The following is an 18600-nucleotide window of genomic DNA, read 5'->3' as shown; positions in this document are numbered from 1 at the left end:
GCTACGCTGCCACCCCACTGCCGCCTCTTTCCTTTCTCTCTCTCCTGTGTGTCTTAACACACGCGTGTCTTTGAGTGATGTCAGAAATGACACCTGAGACCGATTGACTTCAATCTCAGAGGCGGTCCGTGAGGCGGACGCCCCCTCTCCCCTGCAACCCTCCGAGCGTGCGCACCTTGCACATCATGGGAGGGCGGGACCCTGCCCTAAAAGCATCACCGGCATGAATAAGAGATGAAACAAGCAGCTGCCATTAACCCCGACCTTCACCTTCACCTCCTTCCACGGGGGGTGGCCCCTCTGGCTGTCACTGTGAATCGGACGGAGGGGGTAAAACCCGTCTTTGACAAATGGCCCATGACTGCGTGCGTTGCTCGCGCCCGTAACTCTGACAGTTTAGTTGAGCATGTATGAAACAACTGCGGAAACACACAGGCATCCGCCATCGCCCTGTCAATCAAAAGGCCTGCATGCATCGCACCACTCCTGCAGAGCCGGCCCAAATGGAGCTGTGGGGAACAGGGGGACAGAGAGACGGGGGACGGGGGACAGGGGGACAGAGAGACGGGGGACGGGGGACAGGGGGACAGAGAGACGGGGGACGGGGGACAGGGGGACAGAGAGACGGGGGACAGGGGGACAGAGACACGGGGGACGGGGGACAGGGGGACAGAGAGACGGGGGACAGGGGGACAGAGACACGGGGGACGGGGGACAGGGGGACAGGGGGACAGAGAGACGGGGGACAGGGGGACAGAGAGACGGGGGACGGGGAACAGGGGGACAGAGACACGGGGGACAGGGGGCCAGAGGGATGAGGGGACAGGACGTATTCCTCTCAGCCCAGATAACAATCTGCTTTAGTTCAGACGTTGCAGTCGTACGGGCTGGGGCTTCCCCACCCAGGGGGCTGATGGGAATTGCACAAAACAGAAACCGCCATTAGAGACCACACAGGTGTGTGTGTGCGCGCATGCCTGTGTGTACAGTATGTGTGTGTGCTTTTGTGTGTGCATACCTGTGTGCATAAGCTTGTGTGCATGTGCATGTATGTGTGTGCATGCCTGTGTGAATGATGTGTGTGTGTGTGTGTGTTACCAGGTATTGCAGTATGACCCTAGATGAGTCACTGAGTTCAGTCCTGAGCCACCAGGAAAGAATAACCAGTGAGCACATCATGTACCACTATGTACCACTGTCATCAAACCACTTCCCTGACAGACATATCTGCCTGACCTTCAGCACAGCGTTCACACTCCTACACAGACTACAACTCCCATGAGCCCGTCTGCTCTCATCCATCTGGCACTCATTCATGTTAAGTGCCTCGCTCCAGAGTCTAACAGCCGTGTCCCAGACAGGATCTGAACCCATGACCTTCCTGTCAGAAGTCAAGAGCCCTGAAGCAGCCCACTCTGGAGGACTACCCCTGGGGGAGAGGCAGAGCATGAGTGTGTGTGTGTGTGTCTGTGTGTGAGAGGTAAATGACTGAGGAACTAAGTAAAGAACATAGTCAGTCCATCTTCCTATACTCACACTTTACACTCTCAATATACTCACACTGTGTATTTATGCTCATACTACACTCAACATGCTGCACCCTCAGCATATTCTGTAACTAACTATATTAAATATAGCCAATAATTAACTTACTAATTATAATTATAATTAGTTATAAACAATTTTAATAATTTGGTTATTAATGTAGTAGTATAGTATTTATATTACTCATGTGCGAGAGTTGTTCCTTCATGTCGACAGCAGTGGCAATAAGTATCACTAGACGCACACTTGAGTAATGGTAAAAGCACATTTGAATTTGAAGTTGAATTTGAGCTTCAATGTGAGTTTGAAGGGCAGGCAGGGTGGGATTCCTGCAGAGGGGAAAGGGGGCATTTCTCCCCCTGTCTTATGTGCCTGAGGAGGAACAGGTGTTACCCACACCCCGCTGCCCGGCCCAGGCAGGTCCTAATTGGTCCCTCTGGGTTGGGCCGGATCGCTGGGTGTCAGAAGCGGCGGGCCGGTCAGCAGCATCTGCTACGCGGTCGCCGTGGCCACGCGGCTGGCTGACCTTGCCTTTCCATCGCCACGGTAACGGAGCAGGACGTACATAAACACATCCCGCAGAGCGCATACACGCCGGGAGACGGGACGGGAAACATTCCCACAGTTCTGCCCCCCACAAGACCACACCTGCAATCGGCACACAAACCTGGGCCAACACACACGAGGCCTTATTGAGATATGTCCCTTAGAGCAAACTGCAGCTGAAACACTGCCATCAACTTTGTACAGAACTGATCAGAGTCAACACCCTCCACACCTGTCACAGCATCAGAGTTAACACTCTCCACAACAACCAAACACGAGTAACAGAGCAACACGAAGATCACTTCCTGCTGCTGCAGATCCAGCTGGCTCTATAGGATCCATATTATTCCCTTACCAAGGAGGAAGGACAGAGAGTGAGAGGGGGAGAGGAGGGGGAGCGGGGGAGAAAGAAGGAGAGAGAGAGTAGGGAGGAGAGAGGGTGGGGTGGGAGAAAGAGAGGGTGAGAGGGAGGGAAGGAAAGAGGGAAGAAGGGGGAAAGAGGGGGAATGTGGTTGAGAGGATAAAAGGGTTACGGAGGGACCCACAAGAAGCAGGAATGAGAGAGAGAGAGAGGGAGGGAGAGAAAGAGAACGAGAGATTCACTCAGTAGCAGGCACCCAATGACAGCAGGCAGGGTGACCAGATGCCTGTGGACCACCTGCATGCTGCCACACACAGGCGGATACTCTAGTTAATAGTCCTGACACTATTATTTTACAATTACTATGATTAGGATTATTTTAACTTTTCATTTGCCTGGTAAATGCCTTATACAGGTGAGGTGAGAAAATAGCCGAGTGTGCTTCAGACTAGTTACTGATTACTACTGTGAAGTTATTTTTACCACTAGCGGCACTAGAGGGCAAAAAGGCAAGCAGAAGAGATAAATGTGTTAACTTCTAAGATATTTACTGAAGAATTTTAGGTTAAGACTCTTTCCTGTGGGTAGAATGGCCACCCGGGAATGGAATATATATACACCTCTGTCCACTCCTTTGTTTTCCACTACCAGTAAATACAAATGCACCAATGAGAGGTCACACCCACCCTTTATCTCTCCCTCTCTTCCCCTCACAATAGAGCACCTGGGTTCACCACTAGCTTTTGGGGTGCTCCTGGTTAGGGTGTGGAGGATGAGCCCAGCCACCACACTGCATGCTGGGATACCCGCACTAACACTAACTAACTGCCCTCTCTAACAGTCAGTCCGGCCCTTCTCTTCGTCATTAGTCACAGACGCCAGTGAGGATGGCAGCGGCAGGCCCCTATCCCTGGAGAGCGAGGTGGCGATTTAACTGTGAAGTCGCCTGGACAGGAGACAAATTAACCACTTCCCAGAGCGCAACTCACCAGGGAAGTCTGCCAATAAAGCAGGCCTGAATCAATACTGTAACCCCCCTCCACCCCCCCCTCCCCTTGCAAGGCAGAGGCCTGAAGCCCTGCAAGGCTGTGCTCCCTCTCACAGAGAAATACGACACCGTCCAGGACACAGATGTGAAAATGACACCGGCCATTTGCTCGGTCTACTCATAACCCCACCCATGATGAAGTCGTTTCAATCCCTGGCTTTTTGAGGAAGGTTTAAAGACCTGTCCATTGTGGTGGGGGATGGGAGGGTGTTCAACTGTTCAGTCACCCGGGCAGCAGACAGATTATCCACTTCCCAGAGTGCAATTCACCAGGGAGCTCAGACAATGAAGTGTCCCCCGAATCGATACTGTACTCCCTCATCCTGCCTCTCTGAGGAGTCTCCACAGCGATGGCAACCCGGGAGAAACACGAAAACAAGGCCTGCACACTCACAGTGATGCCTCTGTCTGGAAACAAGCATGGTCTTAACACGTGTATATGTCTTGGCACCATGCTAACGACCTGCTGAGAGCGGGGGGTGAACGGTGCTCCTTATTGTCGACCTTTCCCACGCGGGGGGCCATCCGGATGCTCCGGTATCAAACAGGTTCCCAGCTAAGGGTGACAATCCCGCTGCCGTGGGGGGCAGAGGTGGTACAGCAGCACGGCCAAATTCACACGACGACAGGGGAGAGGCTGACGATGCGGGGATACCGCTCCCCCCCTTACAGAGGGTGACGGTGGAGATCACTGACGTAGACACACACTCTCTCTCACTCCCTCTCTCTGTCAGGACAGTTCCGTTAACGACAGAGACGTCACCCTGATCCCACACAGCCACACCGGCGGAATCACTTCTGTTAAAGAGAAGAGCTCTGCTAAAAATCCATGTCAGAGGACATCAGGCCAGAGCAAAGCGGCAAAGCAAAGGCCCCTCCGGCGCTTTTCCCCCCACAGAAACGTGTGGAAGGGGTTGGAGGGGGCACTCACGTCACGCTGAGGTTCTGATCTGCTGGCCGTGATGCCACACGCACACACGAAACTACGTCAGCCTCAGGCTCCAGCGGTGAGCGGATCGCTTTGAAAGACGTCTTTCGTTTATCACAAACACATTTCATTTACATTCTTTTTCATGTCAGCAGGCCTCGCAGGCTAGGGAGTACATCTTCCTTAAAACGAAGATCCTTATTCACCTTCCGCTGCCTGAAGCAATGAAAACACAGGGTGACTTTGACTCCCCTCAGCAAACTGACACCGTTTCTGCAGACTCCCACCGTGGGACTTTGCTGGCTGCGTGCTACAGCTTAGCCTCAGTGAGGTCAGGAACTGCTCCCGCCATCAAACTGGCCGCAGTCAGGGAGTACACTGCAAACAACTGCACAGGGGGCCCTCTGCAGGAAGCAGACGGAACTGCAACACAGGGAGGCAGAGCAGGTGAGAGGGAGAGCGAGAGAGATGTGTCCCGGCGCAGGTCTCGGACCTTTGCTGTATAAATAGCCGCGATGTTGGCCGAGGCTCCGGGTCGCCCTGGCAGGGGTCCTGGGGCAGGGACGCAGTGAAACGGAGACGTATGGTTTAATCCCGGATCGGGCTCTGACGTACAAGCCTACAGACAGGAGGCAGGCAGCGCTCCAGACCCTGAGAGAGACCCTGACCAAGTCTGGCCTGCAGCTGAGAGAGAGAACCTGACCAAGTTTGAGAGAGAGAGAGAGAGAGAGAGAGAGAGACCTTGACCAAGTCTGGTCTGCAGCTGAGAGAGAGGAGGAGAAAGAGAGAGAGATGGAGAGATAGGGAGAGGAAAGAGAGAGGGTGAGTATTGAGTATCTCAATGAGTATTGAGATAAATTACTCAAATAGAGTTCTCATACTTACTCATACACACACACACTTGCCTGCGGACATTGAAAAAGTTGTCAAGCGAGAGAAACCTGATCCACTGACACCATTTGTGACAAAGATGCCTGATCAGGGGGACTGTGGGACTGAACATTCCCAATACTCCCCTTCCCACCACCACGCCCCCTTTTTGCCTTTTTCGGGTTTCTTTAACCTGCAGCCTCTGGTCCAAACCACTGCCTCTCACCCACTGCAGCCTGCTGTGCCAAAAGATCCAGCTCCTTCGTCTCCTGAGAGTGGGGCCACATCATTCTGTTCACAATGCCCATGTTAGCAATGCGTTTGTTAGCACCCGCCGCTCACGCTACACGCTACATGCTCCACACCCAGCCTCCCCTTCCTCCTCTGGGCCTCTGTTTTGACACACCACTTTTACCAAATGCTCAACCAAACTCCCCCCCCCCCGCCCCCCCCCCGCCGACAAGCGGCCCCCCCACCTCTGGTAAAGACTCAATTACTTTCCCTCTGTTCTGAGCAAAACTTACTAATTAAATAAGTTGGGCATTAATAATTCAGTGGAAGTCGGGCTTTCTGAAGGGGGGGGGGGGATCTGGCTGTTGCCCCTCAGCTATAAAACAATAGCCTCCGGTCCGGCTGATCAATAAGGCCGAGGCAGAATTAGCGGCTATCTTAAAGCTCTTTAACAAGAGCGGGCTGAAGGACGAACACCAACACTCATCCATAATTAAAGAGCACACCACCACCCAGAGGGAGAGAAGGAGGGAGAAAACAGGACAGGAGGTGGAGAGGTGGCCGATAAGAAGGAGGGGGAAAGACTGCTACGCTTTACGAGGAATTTATAGTAGTTACATCTGCCAGCCATTAAAGAAGAGAGAAAAAAAAACAACCTGTTTTTTTCCCCTTCAAGCTCACCCTAGATGCAGAGCCTTAACTTTGGAGGGGCGTCTGTGCGGATGCTGGAGGGTGAGGCTGTCCCTGGCTTATGAAAGAGGAGTGTTGATCCTGGGGACTGGCGTTCCGATCGGGCCTGCCAGCCCACAGCCGCATAGTTTGGGGCCCCCAGGACAGGAGGGAACGTAACTGCTCCCGGGGGGTGGCGGGGGGAGTGGGGGGAGTGGGTCGGGATAGCTGCTATGGACCAGAATAGACGCAGGGGGCTCACGGGCTCGGGTGTCCAAACCTGCCAGGCCGTAATGGAAAGTTGGAAAGCTTGAAAAAAAAAAAGTGAGTTTCTGGATCGGGTTCCCCCTCTGCACTGCCTGTCCCGCTCCCCCCGGCATGGATATGGGACGGGGGCCAGGTGGAGTGGCAGGGTGTGTGTGTGTGTGTGTGTGTGTGTGTGTGTGTGTGTGTGTGTGTGTTGGGCCTCCGGACAGCTGGCCCCCGGATGAGAACAAGCAGCCAGATAATTGGGTAAATTTCATCACTCCCTGACAGAGAGCTCCTGGGCGGGAGGAGCTGTAGGGGCGGGGCCTGCATGGACACGCCCCCTTGAGGTCTCAGCCCATACGGGGATAAGATGGGCGGGGCGAAGGCTGCACGCGCTCAGACGACAAGGGAAAAACAGCATGGATCCTGAGCGTTAATCACCTATTGGGGGGGGGGTCTGAAGGGGACTGCTTCCAGAAACCTGCCACACGCTGGCACTGCAACGCCACAGGCGCTCGGCACGGCTGCGGCCAGCGCGGACGGGTGTGCAAACATGCCTAATCGGCAGCAGGTGCTGATGGGATTGTGTGGCTGCGGGCCAGCCCCAGGCCAGGCTGAGAGCTTCGGCCAATCCGGCGAAGCTTCCCTAAGAGCGGATGTGAGCTGTAAGAGCCAACCCTAAAGGACAAACGGACACTCTCCAACCCCTCCCGAACTGCAAGAGGGTTGTCTTTCGAAAGGGCTATGTCTGCCCCGGCGAGGTCGGGGCGGTGGGGGGGCAGGATGGGGGGGGGGGGGGGTGCTCAGCCCACAGATTAACATACCAGGAGATCCAGGGGCTCTGTGTCTCCCTTCCCACGCAAATGCCAAACTGTGATGATTATTAGGGTAACACTTCATTCCAGGAAAAGGCTGCAGGGCCCCAGGGTCAGGTTTCCGTACTGGGAAACAGAGGTAAAGACACTGCTGGCCGCGGTGTTCGCTGAACTCAGATCAGGAATTCGGAGTTTAGCACTGCATCTGGCGCTTTTTCAGCAGGGTGATGTCATAAATAGTGGCCAGAGCAACTTCCAGCACAATGGAACATAACTGTATCCATTCGAGCTGAATGAGCAACAGTGTCAAACCAGGCGGCTACCAACACTCCCAGACCAGTGAGTGTGAGCATAGCACCATTCAAGCCCTACCACAAGTTAACCTGACTAGGCAAATAAAGCCAAGTACACTACCACACATGAGTCACTAATTTCAACTGAAAGCTGCATGCAGAAAGTAAAAATAATAATGTGGGCGGCATTCCTAAATTCTGACAGCTTTCTGACAGCTTTCACTTTATTATTGAGATGGGTGGCTGAGCATAAATTCAGGATCCATGGAAAGGTATTTTGTCTCACAACAATTTCAATTTGCAAATTGCAGAGGCATTTACATTTTGTTACACTATAATAGTGAAGTTACAAAACTGGTAACAATTCCAATATATGTGCTGTGTAATGGCTCATAGGTAGACCCTTTACAGAATTATGTACAGTACACCACACACTTATTCAGCCCCACAAATATCAGTTACAGTGAAGATAGCATGCAACTGCGTGCAGTTACCAAACCATTCCTGCTACCAAAACTAGTTAAGGTCAGAGGTCACAGGGGTGGGGGTCAGAGGTCAGACTTAATCCGTCCTTTGAGTTCCACGACACCAAGCAAACACTTGCACAACTTCCAAAACAACAGAGCTAGGGGTCACTTCCATTTCAATTCAGGGCACCAACTGAAATTGACTTCATGAATTGTAAAATACTCTATGGTTTTCTGTTTCGTATTGTGCCTTTTCTATAGATCAGAAGGTGGGTGACTGAACAGCTGTAATATCATAAGCTGACAGTGGGCGGCACTGTGGTGAACACCACTGACTTCTATATTGCCTATAGGAGCTGGGTAGGAGCTGGGTACCTACTCAGGATAAAAGGGTATAAGCCAACTCAGCCTGACAGAACAGTGTATTGTGCATTGGTTACATTTTTACAAACATACCTGCCGACGCGCGGACACGGTGATAAGCTGTGGAGCGTTCACAAACATGAATACACATGATCACCTCCCAATACACACTTTCTCACTGTCACACACACACACACACACACACACACACACACACACACACACACACACACGCCCTGTTCCTTTCCACCACCTTCCCTCACCAGTCAGATCACCTCCATTTCATTGAACATGAAACGCTCAATGCAGGAAGTGTGGCGGGGATCTTCCCAGAGTGCACTGCACAGGAATGAAGCCATTTACAGCAGGTCTAACACAAAGCTGGATGGACAGGAAGCACAGTGCCACTGGCAGCGGAGAGGAAGTCACCTGTACATACTCACACTACGCTGGTGTGTGCGCAGAGGTACCCACTTGGTAACAGAACACCTCAGTTACATATGGTAACATATTTTCACACTCACCAACATACACACTAAAAAACACCCGTCCCACAAAAGCAAGCTCTGAGAGCTAACCTGCTCTGCGTTACTTTAGCAGATGTGAGAGGTAAACGGGCCCGGGGGACAGCTGTGACAGACAAGCGTAAATCGCGGTATTATCAGGTATTACGCGAGGCAGCCCTCTGACGTCACTACCAATCCGGCTCCTGATTGGCCGACAGGCAGGTGGGCGGATGCCACCGTCACTATGGCATCGTGAGCAGTTTAACGGGATGCTTTAATTACGGCCAGCTGACAGTTTGACGAGGGCGCTGGCCGCGGCAGGGGATCTCCGTGGTCAGTAGCGGGACAGGGTTACTGCACGGGAATCTTCACGGGAGGACACTTCTGACAAGCAAATATATGACGTATGCAGCTGTGCCTCTACCACAGAATCAAACCTACCACCTCTCTCCTACCACACTGTACTCTGGCACATACTAAAAAACCTGGTATGACCGGGTTACCAACCGCCTTCTGATGTTCTGATCACTTTCCTGCTATTGTTCACATTCACATTGAATATAATTTTATCTTAAGGATTTGCAGAGGTATGTCCGCTAATTAATTCAGCAAAGACTTAATAGAGAAAAAAGATGAAAGAAAATCAGTGTGTTGCAAAGAAAAAACATCAGCCTCCTGGAGATGATCAGATTTTTATAATGATTATTAATATTCATATATTAATGTGATAAATTTACAGTAATTTACCCTTTTAATTTATGTAGACTTATCCAAGCCAGATCACAATGATTCCCTCCCACAAAGCACCTTTGATTCATTCATGGAAATAAACGGTGAAACAGAAATGTAAAAGACAGAGGAAAGTTATGCATCACTGGAGCTGCCACAGATTTCCTCTGTGTGTATCAGGCACATCAGCTCTGGTCAGCAGGAGTGCACTAAAGCACATGCCTGGCCATTCACACCGCGCATGAAATAACCTCACAGGCCTGGGAGCCTCCAACACTCAGCCACACACTGTCTGTGTCTCTGTGTGAGTGTCCGTGTGTGTGCGTGTGTGTGTGTGTATATGAGTGTCCATGCATAAGTGTGTGTGTGTGAGAGTCCGTGTATGTGTGTCTCTGTATGTGTCTGTGTGTGTGAGAGTCCATGTGTGAGTGCCTGTGTGTATATCAGTATGTGTGTGTGTCTGCATGTACATGTTCAGAAAGTGTGTGTGCATATCTGCGCGTGTGTGTGAGTGTGTAAAGGACAGGCCCACCTGTTTGACATGCAGGGCCTGAGAAAGTACTAAAGGAATGAGCAGAATGTCTTAGTGAGTCTGTGCATCGCTGGTGTCTCCGAGTAAGAATGCGTATCAGTCCGCATGTATGTATGATTGTGTGTGTATCTGTTTGTGCGAGTGTGTGTGTGTGTGTGTGTGTGTGTGAGTGAGAGAGAGAGAGAGAGAGAGAGAGAGAGAGAGAGAGAGAGAGAAAATTAAGAACAAAACTATTCAGAGATTTACCTCAGTGCAATTTTGTGTACACAACATGGCACTGAGGTTTGTGCTGCACACAGACCCTGTGGGGAGGGTACAGCGCTGGGGGTTTGGTAGCACACAGCGCCTGCAGCTGCTTGGTCACCCCACCCAGCCTGACCAGATGTGCCAACTGGGAACAGGCCCCTGCTGACCCCTGCACAACCCTCCCATCCCCACACCCAGCCTGAGCAAGAAACCAGCCAGCATGCCAACCCCACACACACACACACACACACGCACACACACGCACACACACACACACACACTTTCACTCAGGGCCGTTGTGTGCGTAGCTGAAGTGATGGGAGAGAGAATGAAAAGGGGAGAGGGAGGAAACAGAGCTGCAGAAGATCTCTGTGAGAGAAGGTTCAGAAGGCCATCCGTGCAGGGAACTCACACACCCATCACACCAAACGGTGCAGCTGTGTGTGTGTATGCAAAATGTGTATGCAGTATGTGTGTGCAGGGAGCGTGTGTGTGTGTGTGTGTGTGTGTGTGTGTGTATGCAAAATGTGTATGTAGTATGTGTGTGCAGGGAGTGTGTGTGTGTGTGTGCAAAATGGTTATGTAGTATGTGTGTGCAGGGAGTGTGTGTGCAGGGAGTGTGTGTGTGTGTGTGTGTGTGTGTGTGTGTGTGTGTGTGTATTAGCCTGTATGTACAGACACAGATTGGCTGCTGCAGCTGTCTATGTAACTGAAACTCGCTGGCAGAGAGGGGCTCCAGTGCCATGCACCTGTACACATTCCTGCAGAGAACTCTGGCACCAACACACACACAAACACACACGCGCACGCACACACACACACACACACACACACACACACACACACACAGCATACACACGCATGCATACATGTCTATGTGTGAGTGCATGTGTCTGTGTCTGTGTGTGTGTGAGCCTACGTGTATATGTATGCAGTATATACAGTGTATGTGTGTGTGTGTATTATGCGTAAGCAGTATATACAGTGTGTCTATGTAGACAATGGTAGGAAACCAAGGTAGAGTGTCTCAAAGGCTGCCTATGAGGGCTGATTTTTGGACAGACGAGCCGGACCATCAGCACCAAGGTAACCGGACCCACAAGCTCGGTCCGGTGACAGCAGCCAAGGCAGAACCTCCTCCACATCAGTAACCCGACCCGGTGGGCCCTGCTGTCAGACGGCAGGTCAGAGCATCTGAGCGCAGAGGGACCGTCAGGGCGGGGCTGTGAGGGAGTGGGCCAAGGGGTTGACAGGCTGTGATTTACGAACATGGGGTTTGACCTCACAGGGGGGTGTGGCCTCATGTGGGGTGTGGCCTCATGCGGGCATGGTCACAGAAAGGGGTGTGGCCGCAGAGGTGGTACGGACGCTCTGCTCTGAGAGGAAATGGCGCATGACTAGTGTCAAATAAAGCCATACTGCTGCTCCAACCCCATTCAGGGGAGATTCACTGCACTGATACTCACGGTACACTCACTGTTTCGATGGTTACAGTATCATACTGACAGTTACAGTATCACATTCACAAATACAACGTACTCACAGATACATGATCTGACTGACACATAAAAACCCTTTCCTTCAGTTACAGTGTCCCACTCACAGTTACAAAGTCAAACTCGCAGCTGATGTATCATACTCACAGATACAATAACACACACTCACAGATGCATGATCACACTTACTGATACATGATCAGACTCACAGAAACATAAGTACACTAACAGCTAGACACCCTCACAGATACAAGATAAAACTCACTGACATACGATCCAACATACACATTCATAAATAACCTCACAGATACACGACCAGGCTCACAGACACAGAAACATACACCCACTCACAGACACAGAGGCACACATACTCACAGACATAGAATCACACATTTCAAAGAGGTAAGACAGATCTGCTGTCAAGGCAACAGACAGCTGCAGAGAATGCTTCAGCATCTCCCTCATGAGGTCAAAGGTTAAATGCCTTAGTTGCTCTCCACTCTCGTGTTCCTGCGCAGGTCACAGATGTCACAGATGATGATTATGACATAACATGTGCCTAGTAACCAGCAGTCAAGTGAGCACTATGGGACTGTAAAGAGCTGCTGGGAAACTACAGTTAAGATGACATCATTCATTAATACTGAAAACATCTGTGTTACAAAAGCTGGGTAAATTGCATGATTGGTCCAAATAAATAAAAACTCCTCCTTTTACTGCAATTTCGTTGCGCTTGCACATTGACAATAAAGTTCTTGAATCTTGAATCTTGGAGAAAAGGAGGGGAGGTAGGCGAGGCCATTTTTTCAGAAAAGGTTTCTGTAGCTTCAGGGTGAGAGACAGGCAAGCTGCGTATGTGGATGGCAGACAGATGGAAATGTGACAGTCTTCCAGCTTTCCAGTGGACACATGCTCCAAACTTAGGATCAAGAATCTGCAATGTCTCTAAAACTTTCCCTTCAAACCAAAGCAAAAAAACAAACAAAAAAAAGAGGCACAAACAACACCAAAGTAACACGACGCCGCCGGCCGCTTTACATGACTCAGAGGCTCTGACCTCTGACCTCCGGCTGAGCCATGACCTATGTGGCCCCACAGGGAAGGTCAAAAGGTCAGAGGATATCGGTTTTGCTTGCAGACACACGCCCCTGTAAAACGAACACGCTCATGCCGCGGTGCAGGGCATTCTGCACGAAACCGAATACGCCAGCGTAAACTCCCGTCCAAAAAAGCTCGAAATCAAAACGTTTCTTCCGTCAAACAGAGTGCAGCGGAGTTCACGCGCCCGGAGAGAACAGCGAGGCCGTCTGACAGCGGAAGAAAAATGTTTCCACACAGAGACGGGGAGCAGAGGGCTCGAAATTAACACCCATCAAACGCGGCTAAATTTGGCCCGCGGAGGGTACATTTGTCAATCTCGCCGGGCACTCTGGCGGGCGTTCCCTTTAGCATTAAAATTGAGCAGGCCTCTGACATACGGAACACGAGAAGCCTAAATGCTCAGCTTCACCTCTGAACTCAGTGAGACCGCGCTGAGAAAAATAAAAACACAGAGAGCTCACTGTGAGCTCAGTGTGTGCTCCACAGAAGGCTGGCCTTTTAGGATTTTTACATTTACACACACACACACACACACACAGTGAGGTACAGTTCTAAAGCCTGCTTCTTGGTAACAGAGCACCTAATGAGTTTGTGATGGAATGCAGAGATCACTTCGCATAAAGAGATGGCTGGACAGCGGTCCTTACAGTGAGAGAGACAAAGCAGGAAAGAGAGGAAGAGAAAGGGGAGGGAACTAGAAAGAGAGAGAGAAACAAAGAATGACAGACAAAAAGAGGGTTGGGGAGAGATGGAGGGAGGGAGAGAGGGAGAGAGAAAGAGAAAGAGAGAGGGAGAGAGAGAGATGGACAAAAGAGAAGAGAGAAAGAGAGAGAAAGAAAGGGAGAGAAGAGGAGAGACAGGCAGAGAGAGGGAAGAAGGAAAGAAGGCGAGAGTGAGAGACAGACACAGGTGGAGGGAGGGAAAGCGACAGAGAGAGGGAGAAGGAGAAAAAGAGAAAGAGAGAGAGTGATACAGAGAGACAGGACAGTCGTCGGACGGGTGCATGTTGCTGAACCAGCCTCCTCAGACATCCAATCAGGCGGCGGAGCTGCTTTATGGTGTTATTTGCGCCCGCCTGTGCCGGCCCCCCATTCATTACGCCCCTAACTGCTCACTTATGTTTATGCCCCCTTTAAATTAACATGCAGATAACCAACGAGCAGAACCAAACGGCCCCGCATCAAGCGCTCGTACAGCTGGGGGGGGGGGTAGTTGTGGCACGGACCCCGTTCCCTCATTGGGCGGAGCTGGGGGGGTGGGGGTGGGGGGTTTAATGCTCATCTTTAATACGTGCCCCCTCCCATCATTAGTAATTCAATTTGCTCTTTATTAGGCCTCCTTATCTACTGCGGGGAGCGCAGGCAGCCGAGCTGTACCTCCTCCAAACCGCGCATCATTTCACCACTTACAGCCGAGGGCGAAGAGAGGGAGGGAGAGAGAGAGAGAGAGAGAGAGAGAGAGAGAGAGAGAGAGAGGGGGGGGGGGGGGGGGGAGAGGGGAGACGCTCATTAAAACAGAGGAGGAGAATGAGAGAGAGGGGAGGACAGGGAGAGATACAGAGAGAGAAAGGGCACATTAAAAAAGATGACAAGGAGGGAGGAAAGGGGGGTCGAGAGAGTTAGACAGAAAGAAATGGATAGAGGACCGAACGCTAAGCTATCACAACGAATAAAGCTTTATGTTAATAGTGATGGAATTTCTAATGCTCACTGAAATTCATTGACTCGAGGCAATTATCCCAAGATAGGGATTTGGTTACGGAATTGTGACGGGGGGGGTTGTAAAAACGCTGATTGCTTTCCATCGGGCCAGGCCCATATTCTACAGTTAGTTAAAACAATCCAATTTGCAAAGGATAATTATGTATTAGCTGCTTTTTATCTACTGTGTGAGCGGAGTGCCAGGCCTTGATAGGGGCTGGGGAAGCGGCCTCCCACAGCTGCAAATTACCCGCTATCGCCACTTGTTCACCATCAGCGCTGAACCGGCCAATCAATTACACCCCCCCCCACCCCCCAACTGAGCTCACACGGTGGAGGAGCTGGCCCCCTGCTGGAGAAAGGCAGTACTGCTGGTCTGAGCTGAGCTGTGGCAGAATGTAACTGTGTAGATTGGGTTGTGTGTGTTGTTCCTCTCATAGTTGACAGCAGGGCAGAGACCGTGAGAATGCCTTCTGGGATCTGCAATGTTCTGGACACACCAAAACACTACGTGGAAAAATGTACTGGCAGGTACCCCTCTCTCCCCCGTCCCCAGCCGCAGTTTGGTACACTCTGATAGTAATACAATCTGCTAGTAATACATTACATTCCATTACTGTCATTTAGCAGAAGCTGGTATCCAGAGTGACTGACAGTTTCATCCATGCGCACAGCTACCAGTGACCTGCCAGTTGTGAGCCATGCTCTTACCCACTGTGCCACACCGCCACCACAGCTATGCAGATACCGACCTATCCACAGCTGTGCACCAGACAGCAGCTCCACCCAGATGGGCATCAGAACATGCGTGCTTGGCTTCCCTTAGTTTCTAGGCTGTCTAGTCAGACTGCACAAATGCTGTTATGCTCACACTGGTCTGGGAGTGTTATTAACCTGGTCTGACACTGTTGCTCATTCAGCTCGAATGGATACTACTGCTCTCTTTGTGCTGGAAGTCGCTCTGGATAAGAGCCTCTGCTAAATGAATGTAATGTAATGTGATGAGGGGGACAGTCTCTGGGAGCTTCCACAGGAGCTGCAGGACGTCCTGCAGACGCACAGGCCTGAATCTGCACGCACTGCTCACAGAGCCACGCAACAGGCTCCGCCACCCTGAGAGCAGTCAGGCCAATAACATCCAGCACAGACTCAGAGAGAGTCTGCCCCTTCAGAATGCTGCCTTTTTCATTTAAACGCTGCTTGCTTGGCTTGGGCGTAAATATCCACGCATCTGAGACGCGCTTATTTCACTCCACACAGGGAAACGGTGTAGGAGAGGATCTCTGCTCCAGACAAAATCGCCACGGTGACCCCTCATTTGGGAGGTCAGGCCAACAGACAGACCAACCGGCAGCACGCACTCGTTGTGGGACGGTGAGCACCGCATAGGGACTAGCAAACAGCAGCGACATTATCCACAACAAAGAGCGTTTCACTGACTGGGACTAAAACACACTTTTAGCCTGAGTGACTGGCCAGCCGTGTGCTGTGGCCACACATCGCGGGAACTCACGGTCAGTCTGCGCGTCTGAAAGCTTCTGCATAAGGGAAAGATATTCCCACCAACCAGCACTGCCAGAACTGCCACACTGACTGCGCGAATCTCAGACGTTCAGCTGTCTGACACCCAGGCAGGGAGAATTTCATGTTACGGCCGGCGCTGAAATGAACTCATTTAAACAATTAGTGATGAAAGTAACTGACTCCAGCCTCATTCACAACACATTTTAAGCCTTAGTCGGTGACAATGTTCCTAATGTACCTCACCGAGCCCCACCACAAGCATGTCAGAGTGTGTAAAGGAGCGTGTACCCCACCGAGCATGTCATTGACAAGGCACAGGCAAGGACTCAGGCGCGGACCACAAGAACTCCAGAGTCCAGGCGTTTATTAACAAAATCGCAGAACACGCAGGCAGTCCAAAACAGGCAGGGTCAAAATACCAGGAAGGCAGTCCAAACACAGACAGGAATCAAAGCCGGGGACAGGCAGGGTCAAACCAGGTAGTCAGGAAGATCAGGTGAACAAGGCAGGACAGCAGGCAGGAGCAAGGTCGAAGAGCAGGCAGGGTCGATTCGGGGAATAGCGATCAGGCAGAAAACACGGCGGGAACGAGACAGGTAAAGGCACACTGCAACGAACTGGCAACAAGACAGAGACAAGCAGGGTAGATATAGGGCTGGGCTGATGAGGAGATGGGAAGCAGGTGTGTAAGCAGGCAGGAGGGGATGATCGGGTGGGCGGAGACAGGGCGGAGAGTGGGGCGGGGCTGGAACACAAGGAAAACAAAAGCACATGGACAGGGAAAAACAAAACACAATAGCTAGGGGGCGGGAGCACTGACAGTCATAGTGTGTAAGGAGTGTGTCTGTGCCGTTTTGGTTTGCTGGAGGGATCTGTGGGCTTTTGTTTTTTGTGATTTAGTGTCCTTTTTTGCTTTCCTTCCTGATGCCCAACGACTGATGTGACAGGCAGGAAATAAAGAGCTTTTAAAGTAAAAGAAAATGAGGGCGAAATGTGTGGCTGCCAGCGGCCAGCGTACGATGAGCAGAACACCACTGCCCAGTGGGGCCTACCTGTCTTTGAGGCTGTGGGCGAGGTGGAGAGGGACAGGCGGCGGAGCTTGTGCCTGCCGATGGACACCAGCCCCCTGGACTGGGCCTTCCGCGCAGCGGCCGGGCTCCTGCTGGGCGTCTGGGCTCGCCGCCGTAGCGAGTAGCGGCTCTTCACCATCACCACACCCGGGCTGGCCCTCCGCTCCGAACCCGAACCAGAGCCGCTGCGGGGGGGGGGGGGGGGGGGAGAGAGAGAGGGAGAGAGAGACAGAGAGGGAAGGAGAGAGAGAGGGAGAGAGGGAGAGAAAGAGAGAGAGAGAGAGAGAGAGGGGGGAGGGAGAGTGAGAGAGGAAGGGAAAGAGGGAGAGGGAGAGAGGATGAGGGGGGGGGGAGTGAGAGAGAGGTGGGTCAGCAGAGAGCAGCAGTTCTGCTTATTTGAATTTGCAGAGGGAGAAGATGTGCTCTGTTCTACACTAGTGCTACTGAGTACAGATCACTGCTAAAGAGAATAACACAAACAGAGGAGGGACTCTATGTCAGTGCTATAGAGCAGACAGCGGTGCTGAACTGTACAGCATGGAGAGAGGACGACACAAGGGGGGCGCTCCACATCAGTGCTGTGCTGTGCAGGTCACATGTTCCTTACAAGTGAAAACAACTATATCACTGATAACAATATATAACAGAGAATATATCTGACAGATAAGGTGCTTACCATTGTGTAACCAACCACAATAAATGTTCTACTTCCTCCTCAAAACGATTAGCTAATTCAGGCTTTTTGTGTGTCTTCTCCTGACCCTCTCAAGAGCAAACCTCACAAGCTCCTAAATACAACTGTAAGCTACCGGAACAGGACATCACCGGACAACAACAAATATCTTAAAAAACCTCATCATTTTAATACCATCAGCCCAGGTGATTGGTTATCTGTTTGCCATTGTATCAGAGCACCTCTCTCAGGTCCATTGCATGTGGTATCCGGTGTTGTCTGACTGCCTGTCTTGTGATCTATGACAATTCCTCTGTTAAAAGCACTCACAACTTACAAACTGAGTCCCCCAGTAATAGTGTTAGGACAGAAACTAACTACAATGCCACTGACCTGAAGCCCACAGGAAATGTTATTTTGAACTCAAACTCCACTTTAAATCAACTATCAACTACACATCCCTACTGAGGCTGTGAAGGTATTCAACTAGCTTGAATTTGCTGCCACCCTGTGGCCCAGGGCTGAAATTTCAGGGTGACCGCACTGGTTTGTGGGAAATTGTGTCCTGAACGAAGGGGACAGATGGGAATGAGGTAGAGCAGACAGGAGGATAGGTCCTCCAATAAGCGTTATTTAAT

The 18600-nt window shown here is 51.3% G+C and overlaps 1 protein-coding gene across 1 annotated transcript in view; it reads right to left on the bottom strand.

Moving 5' to 3' along the window:
* zc3h3 (zinc finger CCCH-type containing 3) overlaps window positions 1-18600 on the bottom strand; it is a 58834-nt gene that overhangs the window by 37319 nt on the left and 2915 nt on the right. The window contains exon 3 of the mRNA XM_036521372.1: window positions 17272-17474. Within this exon, the coding sequence (XP_036377265.1) occupies window positions 17272-17474 (203 nt within the window). The remainder of the gene's footprint in view (window positions 1-17271; window positions 17475-18600) is intronic.

The sequence above is a fragment of the Megalops cyprinoides genome, chromosome 2, assembly GCF_013368585.1.
Source record: "Megalops cyprinoides isolate fMegCyp1 chromosome 2, fMegCyp1.pri, whole genome shotgun sequence".
Taxonomy (NCBI): Eukaryota; Metazoa; Chordata; class Actinopteri; order Elopiformes; family Megalopidae; genus Megalops; species Megalops cyprinoides.
Note: the sequence above shows the minus strand (reverse complement) of the source record. Positions and strands in the feature narration are given on the sequence as shown.